General features: G+C 49.8%; 1 protein-coding gene across 1 annotated transcript in view; it reads left to right on the top strand.

The window, feature by feature from the left end:
• Positions 1-9,935: 9,935 nt before the first annotated feature.
• Positions 9,936-13,238, top strand: part of slc25a46 (solute carrier family 25 member 46) — a 42,220-nt gene continuing 38,917 nt past the window's right edge. The window contains exon 1 of the mRNA XM_085987401.1: positions 9,936-10,315. Within this exon, the coding sequence (XP_085843527.1) occupies positions 10,051-10,315 (265 nt within the window). The 5' untranslated portion in view covers positions 9,936-10,050. The remainder of the gene's footprint in view (positions 10,316-13,238) is intronic.

The raw sequence follows: 13,238 nt of genomic DNA, 5'->3' as shown, positions 1-13,238 counted from the left end.
ACCTGATTAAAGCCACCCGCCCCTTCGAACGTCTCAGCGTCGATTTCAAGGGGCCCCTTCCCTCCTCTGACCGCAACACGTACTTCCTCAATATTATTGACGAGTACTCCCGTTTCCCCTTCGCCATCCCCTGCCCGGACATGACCAGCGCCACAGTCATCAGGTGCCTCAACGAACTGTTCGCCATATTTGGCTTCCCCAATTACATCCACAGCGACAGGGGCTCGTCGTTCATGAGCGACGAGCTGCGCCAGTACCTGCTCGAGAAGGGCATAGCCATGAGCAGGACTACCAGCTACAACCCCCGGGGTAACGGACAGGTAGAGAGGGAGAACGCAACGGTGTGGAAGACCGCCATGCTCGCCCTAAAATCCAAGGGCCTCCCAATCTCCCGCTGGCAAGATGTCCTCCCCGATGCGCTCCACTCCATACGATCACTGCTCTGTACTGCCACAAACGCCACCCCTCACAAGAAGATGTTCGTCTTCCCCAGGAAATCCACCTCGGGGACATCACTACCGCCATGGCTGACGTCTCCGGGACCCGTCCTGCTCAGGGAACACGTGAGGGGCCATAAGACGGACCCCCTGGTCGAAAAGGTTCACCTCCTCCACGCCAACCCACAGTACGCCTACGTGGCGTATCCTGACGGGCGGGAGGACACAGTCTCAATTCAAGACCTCGCACCCTCAGGTACCACCCGAAACACCATCGATCACCATCCACTACCTCCACCCACCACCATTACCCACGACACACCACCGGGGTGTCTACCACGAACTGACGACATGCCGGTGCCATCCCTACCCCGAGAGGACGACACGCCAGTGCTCCGTCCCACGCGAGAAGCGGCCGCGGGCAAAGAACCGCCGCAACCGGCACCACGAAGATCATTACGGCAGACAAGACCCCCGGAGAGACTTTCGTATACGAACTTTTGAAACACTTCACCCCGCCGGACTCTTTTTTAAACGAGGGGTGAATGTGGTAAACCACTGTTAACTTTGTACAGGTCCGGGCATGTCTCCGCCCCTGGCTCCACCCCTAAGCCCGGGTATAAAGGTGACTCACCACCCTTCCCCCGGGAGCTCTTAGGATGGATCCACTAGCAGAGGCATGCTCCAGGTCTTAGTCAATAAAAACCTACTTCGTATAAGTTCAACTCGTAGTCTTTGGTGTTGTTGATAGTGCATCAGGAACAAAGAAATGGCAGCCCAATTAAATACATACTTTGGTTCTGTCTTCACAAAGGAGGACACAAATAATCTCCCAGAGATGTCGGGGAACATAGAGTCTAATGAGAGGGAGGAACTGAAAGAAATCAGTATTTGTAGGAAAATGGTGTTAGGGAAATTGACGGGATTGAAGGCCGATAAATCCCCAGGGCCTGATAATCTACATCCTAGGGTACTTAAGGAAGTGGCCCGAGAAATAGTAGATGCATTGCTGGTCATCTTCCAAAATTCGATAGACTTTGGAACAGTTCCCATGGATTGGAGGGTAGCTAATGTTACCCCACTATTCAAACAAGTTGGTAGAGAGAAAACGGGGAATTATAGACCGGTAAGCCTGACATCGGTAGTGGGGAAAATGCTAGAGTCCATTATAAAAGATGTAATAGCAGAGCACTTGGAAAACAGTGACAGGATCGGACAAAGTCAACATGGATTTACAAAAGGTAAATCATGCTTAACTAAACTAGAGGAATTTTTTGAGGATGTAACTGGTAGAATAGATAAGGGAGAACCAGTGGATGTGGTGTACTTGGACTTTCAGAAGGCTTTCGATAAGGTGCCGCATAAGAGATTAGCGTGTAAAGTTAAGGCACATGGGATTGGGGGCAAGGTACTGACTTGGATAGAGAACTGGTTGGCAAACAGGAAGCAAAGAGTTGGAATGTCTTGCTGCAGTTGTACAGGGCCTCGGTGAGACCACATCTTGAGCATTGTGTGTAGTTTTGGTCGCCTTATCTGAGGAAGGATGTTCTTGCCATGGAAGGAGTGCAGCGAAGATTCACCAGGCTGATACCTGGGATGGCAGGAATGACGTATGAGGAGAGGTTGGGTCGATTGGGCTTGTACTCGCTGGAGTTTAGAAGAATGAGAGGGGATCTCATTGAAACTTATAAAATTCTAACAGGACTAGACAGACTAGATGCAGGAAGGATGTTCCCGATGGTCGTGGAGTCCAGAACCAGGGGTCATAGTCCAAGGATAGTGTAATGTATATACCTTTAAGGGGGGAACTATGTTTTACAGCTCATGTATACTGCAGTACCGGCAGTGACCACACCTGTATATAACACTGAGTAGTAATCTGTACAGATCAGTTGCAGTGTGAGCCACGTTGAGTAAACACCTGTTGTATCGTTCTCCGCAGTCTGTGTCTTATTATACACGGACGCAACATTGGCGACGAGGCAGGTTCGAACCTACCTGCAACTCTGCATCACCTCCCGGGGATTCGTTCCTGGAGGTCAGTGGATTGGAGGTCAAGGCCAGAGACTCGGGCATCGACCACAGGCAACCGCCCAGTCATCCAGCAGAGACTCGAGAATTGCGGGGGAGGCTGTCGAGAGCCAGGCTTGGCTTTCCAGTCGAGATGGTCCAGCGAAACGGGCTGGCAACAGGTAGTGCGCAGACCCTTCCCGGACAGCGGCGGGCTACAGCCTGACCAAGCGGCACAGCAAAGGGTCGAGCAGCGTCGACGGGGGAGAGACAGAGAGGGCAGAGCGCACAGGGTGCAGCCGGTGTTCAGGGGCCGAGCAGCGTCGGATAGAGGGAGAGAGAGACGCGCAGAAACCCGCGAGGCGCCGCCATTGCCACGAGGACCGCCGACAGCGGCGTTGGCAGCAGCGCAGGAGAAGCGCGCGAAACCTACAGGGCGCCGCCATTGCCACGAGAACCGCCGGGAGCGGCATCGGCAGCAGCGGGGGAGGAAGGAAAGTGCGGGAGATGCCATTTTAAGCCATTGGGAGGCGCCATTTTAAACCACACCCAAAATGCCGAAGAGTGGCAGTATCACCGCATTTGACAATGAAGTCGAAGATTGGATTACATATGTCGAACGAATAGAGGTGTACTGCAAGGCAAATGGGGTGTCAGATGACAAGAAAGCGTCGGTATTGTTAAATTTAATGGGTGCAAAGACGTATGGTTTATTACGAAATCTAGTAACCCCAACGAAGCCAATGGAAAAGAGTCTTGAAGACATAGTAACGATACTAAAGGAACATTTAAACCCCACACCGCTGCTGATAGCAGAAAGATTCAAGTTTCACAAACGGAACCAGCATAAGGATGAAAGCAATGCTGATTATTTAATAGAACTGCGCAAACTATCGAAACACTGCCAGTTTGGAGTGGGACTGGCAGATACCTTAAGGGACAAGTTTGTGTGTGGGCTTCAAAGTGAAGGAACCCAGAAACGGCTTTTATCTGAAAAGGACCTTACGCTGGAAAAGGCTTTCAGCATTGCGGTATCATATGAAGCAGCAGCACGGGGCGCTGCAGAGATACAACAGAGACCGCAAGAATATGGCACAAACGAAATATCATATGAAACAGAGAAGTGCTATCGCTGCGGCAGAACAACATACGACCAGAATGATTGCTGGTTCAAAGACAAAGTGTGCAGACAGTGTGGAAAAGTAGGACACATAGCACGAGTCTGCAGGTCGGGAAAGAAAACCAGCAATAAGAAACCGACCAAAGGAAAGTACAAGAAGGTACATAGGATAACGGAGAATAGTTCAGACGAACAAAAGAGTGATAATGACTCCGAAAGCAGGGAACTGAGTTGTCTGAAACTACATAATGTGATCACAACGGAGGATCACCGAACCATTTGGGTCACTCTCAAGATAGCAGGAGTCCAGGTAAAGATGGAATTGGACACAGGATCAGCCCTAACAGTCATAAACCGACGGGACTACGAGCGGCTATTCTCACACATACCCTTGAGAGACACAAAAATTATTTTGAAGACGTACACGGGGCAAAAAGTCTACCCCAAAGGAAAAATAAGGGTGACCGTTATATATAACGGTAAGGAAACACCAAAACTAGACCTGTATGTATTGCAAGATGGAGGACCACCATTACTGGGACGTGAATGGATCCGGAAAATACAACTGGATTGGCATTCCATACAGGCACTGACTGTGGCTGACAAAAAGGATGACGACGTCACACCTGGGTGACTGTCAAAGATCCTAACTGACGCGAAAGAAGTGTTCCAGAAAGGACTCGGAACACTGAAAGGCATGACAGCGACGATTAAAATTGAAGAAAACGCAAGCCCAAAATTTTTTATGGCCAGACCGCCCAGCCATCGAAGCAGAGCTGGAGAGTCTGGAATGTTCAGGTGTACTGTCCAAGGTAGACTGGAACGAGTGGGCTACACCCATCGTCCCTGTGATGAAAAAGTCGTTGAGCAGCACGTCTGGGGAACCAAGGAAGGTTCGCATCTGTGGGGACTTTAAGGTAACAGTGAACCCGGTCCTTCACACCGTACAATATCCACTTCTGCGGATTGAAGATATTTTCACCTCGCTATCTGGAGGGAAACGCTTCACTAAGATTGATCTGGCCCAGGCGTATCTGCAAATGGAGGTAGAAGAAGCATCAAAAAAATACCTCACAATCAACACCCATAAAGGTCTCTACCAATACAACCGGCTGGTATTCGGGGTAGCATCAGCTCCGGCTATTTGGCAGAGGGCAATGGAACAAGTCCTGCAAGGGATCCCAGGGACCCAGTGTTATTTGGATGACATCCTGGTCACGGGCGAAAATGACAGTGATCACCTTGCCAACCTGGAGCAGGTGCTCACTAGATTGCAGGAATATGGGCTCCGAGCTAACCGCCCCAAATGCGAGTTTTTTAGAAAACAGATCTCGTATTGTGGCCACGTTATCGATAAAGAGGGGTTACATAAGTCCCCAGAGAAGATTGAGGCAGTAGTCAAGGCTCCAGCACCGGAAAATGTGTCACAACTGAGGTTGTTCCTCGGGCTGGTAAACTACTACCATAAGTTCTTGCCAAATTTGTCTACAATACTACACCCACTGAACACCCTACTGCAAACTGGGGTGCCATGGAAGTGGAGTGACGAATGTAGACGAGCTTTCCAGAAGAGCAAAACACTAATCACATCGAAAGAGGTATTGGCCCATTACAACCCAGCATTACCAATTTGGTTGGCATGTGATGCGTCACCCTACGGCATTGGAGCGGTGCTGTCGCACAAATTCTCGGACGGCTCAGAGAGGCCACTAGCCTTCGCGTCACGATCACTAACCTCAGCCGAGCGTAACTACACCCAGAATGACAGGGAGGCCCTCAGCCTAGTGTGGGGAGTGAAAAAGTTCAATCACTATCTGCACGGGCAGAAATTCACCTTGCTGACTGATCACCAGCCTCTTGTCTCCATTTTTAATCCGAAGAAGGGCGTTCCGGTGATGACTGCACAACGACTACAAAGATGGCCACTTTTTCTAGGGGCGCACCACTATGAGATTGAATATAAGGGCACGAAACAGCATGGAAATGCTGATGGGCTATCACACCTGCCACTGCCTACTGCGGAGGAAGCACCAGCAGTGGATCCTGTCGAAATATTCCATTCGACTATAGTTGAATACCTACCGGTAACTAACGCTTGTATCGAAAAGGAAATCCGAAATGACCCGACACTGTCTCGGGTATATGATTTGAAGGTGAAGGGATGGCCAGCACATGGCGACTCACTGTTGCCAGCATTCTCGACAAGGAGAGAACAGCTGTCAGTGTGCCGGGGGACCTTGATGCGTGAATCCCAAGTGGTAATTCCACCCAAGTTAAGGGATAGAGTGCTCAATGAGCTTCATGAGGGTCATCAGGGAGGGGTAAAAATGAAAAGCCTAGCCAGGGCTTATGTGTGGTGGCCGGAAATCGATGAACAAATCGAGGACCTGACCAAAAGCTGCTCAGGATGCCAGAAAGTCCAAAATGCACCACCACAGGCCCCTCTACACCCATGGGAGTGGCCCTCATCTCCATGGCAACGGGTGCATATTGATTTTGCTGATCCATTCATGGACTCAATGTTTTTAGTAGCTGTGGATGCGCACTCGAAATGGCCTGAGGTCATCAAAATGTCCTCCACCACCACGGAGAAAACTATTGCAGTCCTACGGACCATTTTTGCCAGGAATGGCTTGCCAGAACAGATTTGCTCCGACAACGGACCACAGTCTGTGTCCGAAGAGTTCTGGAGGTTCTTGAAAAAGAATGGGGTAAGGCATTACACATCCGCCCCGTATCATCCAGCCACAAATGGATTGGCTGAGAGGTTTGTACAAACCTTTAAGAAGGCAGTAAAGGCTATGTACAATGACAACATTCCGCTGCAGCACAAGGTGGACAATTTCCTGTTCGGCTACCAGAATGCGACACATGCAGTCACCAACCAGGCCCCAGCCATGATGTTCTTTAACCGAAGGTTAAGATCTCGCCTGTATTTGCTCAGACCAAACGTACGAAGAGATGTTGAGAGTAAGCAATTCCAGCACATCCATGAGAAGCCAACAAGGAGCTTCAATGTAGGGCAACCAGTCTTGGCCCGCGACTACCGAACAGAAAAATGGCAGCCAGGAACGATATGCACACGGCAGGGCCCACTAATGTACACAGTGGACGTTGGGGATAGCATCGTGAGATGCCATGCTGACCAGATCCTAGAGTCACAGGAACAAGTCAACCCCATGCCTCGCCCATACGTACCTGGTGATGAACCTGACGTACAGGTCGCATCTACCCCAGAAACAGTAGCATCGGAAGCTGATGAACCAACCGACGACAGGGGGCCAGAATCGCCTCCGCACCAAGAGCAAGACACTCGGGAAAGGCGCTATCCAGAAAGGATCAGGAAGCCTCCCCAAAGACTGAATATATAAATAGACTATTTTCAGCTAATGTTGCATGTTAAAAGTGTTAATTGTAATTAGTTTGATATTCAATTGTTAAATGAGTATTATGGTACTGTTAATCTAAAAGGGGAGGAATTGTAATGTATATACCTTTAAGGGGGGAACTATGTTTTACAGCTCATGTATACTGCAGCACCGGCAGTGACCACAACTGTATATAACACTGAGTAGTAATCTGTACAGATCAGTTGCAGTGTGAGCCACGTTGAGTAAACACCTGTTGTACCGTTCTCCGCAGTCTGTGTCTTATTATACATGGACGCAACAGATAGAGGGTAGGCCATTTAGGACAGAGATGAGGAGGAATTTCTTCACCCAGAGAGTGGTGAACCTGTGGAATTCTCTACCAAAGAAGGCAGTAGAGGCCAATTCATTAAATATATTCAAGAAGGAGTTAGATATACTTCTTAAGGCTAAAGGGATATGGAGAGAAGGCAGGAACAGGGTACTGAATTTGGATGATCAGCCATGATCTCATTGAATGGCGGAGCAGGCTCGAGGAGCCGAATGGCCTACTCCTGCTCCTATCTTCTATGTTTCTATGAATAAATGGATCTTTTTCCGAGTGGCAGGCAGTGACTAGTGGGGTGCCGCAGGGATCGGTCCTAGGACCCCAGCTATTCACAATATATATATAAATGATCTAGACGAGGGAACTAGATGTAATATCTCCAAGTTTGTAGACGACACAAAGCTGGGTGGGCGTGTGTGCTGTGAGGAGGATGCCGAGAAACTCCAGTGTGATTTGGACAGGTTGGGTGATTCGGCAGAAGCATGGCAGATGCAGTATAATGTGGATAAATGCGAGGTTATCCACTTTGGTGGCAAAAACAGGAAGGCAGATTATTATCTGAACGGCAATAGATTGGGAGAAGGGGAAGTGCAACGAGACCTGGGTATCCTTGTGCACCAGTCACTGAAGATAAGCATGCAGGTGCAGCAGGCGGTTAAGAAGGCAAATGGTATGTTGGCCTTCATAGCGAGAGGTTTCGAGTACAGGAACAAGGATGTCTTGCTGCAGTTGTACAGGGCCTTGGTGAGACCACATCTTGAGTATGGTGTGCTGTTTTGGTCGCCTTATCTGAGGAAGGATGTTCTTGTCATGGAGGGAGTGCAGCGAAGATTCACCAGGCTGATACCTGGGATGGCAGGAATGATGTATGAGGAGAGATTGGGTCGATTGGGCTTGTAGTCGCTGAAGTTTAGAAGAATGAGAGGGGAGCTCATAGAAACGTATAAAATTCTAACAGGACTAGACAGACTAGATGCAGGAAGGATGTTCCCGATGGCCGGGGCGTCCAGAACCAGGTGTCACAGTCTAAGGATAAGGGGTAAGCCATTTAGGACAGAAATGAAGAGGAATTTCTTCACCCAGAGAGTGGTGAACCTGTGGAATTCTCTACCGCAGAAGGCAGTGGAGGCCAATTCATCTATCTATATCTATCTATATATATATAATAATAAAGCGGTTCTTCTGTCTGTCTGTCATTCCGTCTGTCTGTCTGTATTGAATAAACTCGAAAGTTATAGAGCGTACCTACACGTGTGTTACATCGAAAGAAAGCTTACGATTCCAGAACTGTCATAAGCGTATCTACGTTTCGGCCAGACAAAAATTGCGCCCGCGGTATCCAAAAAACGTTCAACATTCCGCTCATTAGCATCGAGTGACGTCGAGGTCGACCAATCGTACGGTCAAGCGACCCGACAGTCGACCAATCGCTGCGTGGCGGCGGCGGGTTCCTGGCGCTTGCGGGCGAGCCCTCCTAGAGTCGAGTGACAGGACGATTGACCAATCCTACGCTTCGGTGACCTGACGGTCGACCAATCGGTGCGTGTGTGGGCGGGCCTTATCGTTCTGAACCGAGGTGAGTCGCCGCCATCTTGATCCGAAACTTTTCATTTCTTTTTCCCGCTTTCTGCGTGTTTCTTTTCAAATCTACATTTCCAGCAAAAAAAAAGTTGCTTTTAAAACACAAATTGTTTTTTAAAAAAGTTAATTAATTTGTAAATCTTTTCTGTAACATCTAGAATTTTCCTACCTTTAACCGTTTTTCCAGGCCTCTAAGCCTGGGCCTCTGTTGCCCAGCCACGCCCGAGCTAGGCACCTCCCGTCGCGCTGAACAAGCGGCTCGCGATCGCCGCCATCTTTGTGAAGGCTGGAGGGGGCGGGCCTGAGCCGAGCGTCGCCACCGCCGCCATGTTAGTAAAGGCAGGCGGAGCAGGAGTAAGCACGCACGACTTGAGTCCGGACGGGCCTCACGCGGTAGGTTGCGTGGCGGCGTCTCTCTCTCTCTGCTATTGAAGCTGGCTTGGGCGGGGGGGCGGGGCTCGGGAGATCGGGCCTCCGGAGATCGGCGCTCGGGAGATCGGGGCTCGGGAGATCGGGCCTCGGGAGGGCGGGGCTCGGGGCATCGGGGGGGCGGGGCTCGGGGACTCCCCCCTCCCCTTTCCCCCCCTCCTCCCCCCAGTCGCTCTCTCTCTTCCCCCCAGTCGCTCTCTCTCTTCCCCCCAGTTGCGCTCTCTCTTCCCCCCAGTCACTCTCTCTCTCTCTTCCAATAACAACATGCCCTCAAAAAAGCCTCGGCACCGCCGGGCACTCTAGCTAGTTAAATATATTCAAGAAGGAGTTGGATATATTTCTTAAGGCTAAAGGGATGAAGGGATATGGGGAGAAGGCAAGGACAAGGTACTGAATTTGGATGATCAGCCATGATCGCATTGAATGGCGGAGCAGGCTCAAGGGGCCGAATGGCCTACTCCTGCTTCTATCTTCTATGTTTCTATCCTGGCCCTTTCTCTTGCTGGTGAATGAGAACTGGGGCACTAGACTGGTAATGTATAAAAAGCACCATAACAGCCCCCAATGACAACTGTAACCCAGAATCAGTGTGAGTTTACATCGTCACAGTGAAGAAGTGAGCACCAGCCCCAGCTCCACATTCCAGACTACAGAGCCCAGCACGCACTGCGCCGGGGCGCTGTTTCCGGCTCTGAGGTCATTTCCTGTTGTCGGGGGCTGTCACTCAGTCCTCCGCCGGCCTTATTCTTGCCGTTTTACCGTCATCTTCTCGGCTCGATGTACTCACGGCGGCCGCAGGGCTTTAACGAGGGGCTGAATGCCCGCGGTTGCGAGGATGCGGCGGCGGTCGGATACGCGGCCCCGACAAGGTCGTGGGACTGCACCGACCCCTGGACAGCTGAGAGCCGGGCACCGGCAGCGGGGCCTTGGGGGGAGAGGCGGGGGGAGAGGCCGGCGGCGGGGGCGGCACCGGCACCAGCACCAGCACCAGCAGCCGGCAGCCCGGGAGCGGCCGCGCCAGACAACGCGGCGGGATCCACGGGCGAGTATTGAATGTTAGCGGCAACTCCGGCTCCAGGCAGCGTCTGGGCCCTGGGGGGCCTGTGCAGCCCGTGTTCATCGAGGCGGTCACCGCGCAGCCCGGCCTGCTTCACCCCGGAGCGGCTGCTGCCTTCCCGGCTGAGGCGGAAGTCAAAGCAGCTCGCCGATTAAAGGAGGGGCGGGTCTGGGTCTGCACTGCCTTGGCTGATGTTTTCATATCCAGCAACTTGCAGAGTCTACACTAGGCTCGCGAAGTACGAGTTTGTAAACCCAAGTCTGTTTCCTATTTATTTCAGCGCCGTGTGATGTGACGGAGGTATTAGTTGTGAAGGTTTTTAGTGAATTTTCATAAGCAAACACCAGAGCTCAAATCATGGTCTTCATTCCTTGCCTTTTCTTTCCTCCTTACACTTGCTTTTATTGACAAGAATTAGGAGCAGCAGTAGGTCCCTCGAGCCTGCTCCGCAATTCAATAAGATCATGGCTGATCTTTGACCTCAACTCCACTTTCCTGCCGATCTCTATCACTTAATTCCTCCTGGAGTCCAAAAATCTGTCTTAAATATACTCAACGACTCAGCATTCACAGCCCTCTAGAGCAGAGAATTCCAAAGATTCACACCCTCTGAGTGAAGAAATTCCTCCTGGTCTCAGTCTTAAATGGCCTCCCCCTTATCCTGAGACTATACCTCCTAGTTCTGGACTCTCCAGCCAGGGGAAACAACCTCTCAGTATCTACCGTGTCAATCCCCCTCAGAATCGTGTATGTTTCAATGAGATCACCTCTCATTCTTCTAAACTCCAGAGAGTATAAGTGCAATCTCTCGTCATAGGACAACCCCCTCATCCCAGGGATCAATCTAGTGAACCTTTGTTGCATTGCTTCTAAGGCAAGTATATCCTTCATAGAAACATAGAAGATAGGAGCAGGAGTAGGCCATTTGGCCCCTCGAGCCTGCTCCGCCATTCAATGCGATCATGGCTGATCATCCAAATTCAATACCCGGTCCCTGCTTTCTCCCCATACCCCTTGATCCCTTTAGCCTTAAGAAATATATCCAACTCCTTCTTGAATATATTTAATGAATTGGCCTCTACTACCTTCTGTGGTAGAGAATTCCACAGGTTCACCACTCTGGGTGAAGAAATTCCTCCTCATTTCTGTCCTAAATGGCCTACCCCTTATCCTTAGACTGTGACCCCTGGTTCTGGATTCCCCGACCATCGGGAACATCCTTCCTGCATCTAGTCTGTCCAGTCCTGTCAGAATTTTATAAGTTTCAATGAGATTCCCTCATTCTTCTAAATCCAGCGAGTACAAGCCCAATCTCTCCTCATACATCATTCCTGCCATCCCAGGTATCAGCCTGGTGAATCTTCGCTGAACTCCTTCCATGGCAAGAACATCCTTCCTCAGATAAGGCGACCAAAACTGCACACAATACTCAAGGTGTGGTCTCACCAAGGCCCTGTACAACTGCAGCAAGACATCCTTGTTCCTGTACTCAAACCCCCTCGCTATGAAGGCCAACATACCATTTGCCGCCTTAACCGCCTGCTGCACCTGCATGCTTATCTTCAGCGACTGGTGCACAAGGACACCCAGGTCTCGTTGCACTTCCCCTTCTCCCAATCTATTGCCATTCAGATAGTAATCTGCCTTCCTGTTTTTGCCACCAAAGTGGATAACCTCACATTTATCCACATTATACTGCATCTGCCATGCTTCTGCCCAATCACCCAACCTGTCCAAATCATACTGGAGTTTCTCAGCATCCTCCTCACAGCACACACGCCCACCCAGCTTTGTGTCGTCTGCAAATTTGGAGATTTTACATCTAGTTCCCTCGTCTAGATCATTAATATATATTGTGAATAGCTGGGGTCCAAGGACTGATCCCTGCGGTACCCCACTAGTCACTGCCTGCCACTCAGAAAAAGACCCGTTTATTCCAACTCTTTGCTTTCTGTCTGCCACCAGTTTTCTATCCAAGTCAATACCTTACCCCCAATCCCATGTGCCTTAACTTTACACGCTAATCTCTTATCTTCCTTAAATAAGGAGACCAAAACTGTGCGCAGTACTCCAGGTGTGGTCTCACCTGAGCCCTGTATAATTGTAGCAAGACTTCCTTCCTCGTGTACTCCAACCCCTTTACAATAAAGGCCAACATGCTATTTGCCTTCCTAATTGCTTGCTGCAGCTGCATGCTAGCTCTCTGTGTCGTGTACTCGGGCACCCAAATCTCTCTCAACACCAACATTTAATAGTTTCTCACCATTTAAAAAAAATACTCTGTTTTTCTATTCTTTTTACCAAAGTAAATAACCTCGCATTTCCCCACATTATACTCCATCTGCCACCTTATTGCCCACTCACTTAACCTGTTTATATCCCTTTGCAGGCTCTTTGCATCCTCCTCACATCTTACTTTTTCACCTAGCTTTGTATAGTCAGCAAACTTGGATTCATTGCAATCGGTCCCTTCATCTAAGTCATTAATATAGATTGTGAATAGCTGAGGCCCCAAACACTGATCCTTGCGGCACTCCATTAGTTACAGGCTGCCAATCTGAAAATGACCTGTGTATCCCTGCACTCTGTTTTCTGTTTGTTAATCAATCCTTTATCCATGCTAATACCTTACCCCCTACCCCATGTGCCGTTATCTTGCTTAACAACCTTATCTGTGGCACCTTATCGAATGCCTTTTTGAAATCCAAATATACTACATCCACTGGTTCCCCTTTATCTACCCTGCTAGTTACATCCTCAGAAAACTCTAATACATTTGTCAAACACGATTTCCCTTTCATAAAACCATGTTGACTCTGCCTAATCATGTTATGATTTTCTAAGTGTCCTGTTACCACTTCCTTAATAATGGATTCCAGCATTTTTCCGATGACTGATGTCAGGCTAA

The sequence above is a fragment of the Somniosus microcephalus genome, chromosome 1, assembly GCF_052327205.1.
Source record: "Somniosus microcephalus isolate GS21.2 chromosome 1, FLI_Smic_1.0, whole genome shotgun sequence".
NCBI classification, from domain to species: Eukaryota; Metazoa; Chordata; class Chondrichthyes; order Squaliformes; family Somniosidae; genus Somniosus; species Somniosus microcephalus.
Note: the sequence above shows the minus strand (reverse complement) of the source record. Positions and strands in the feature narration are given on the sequence as shown.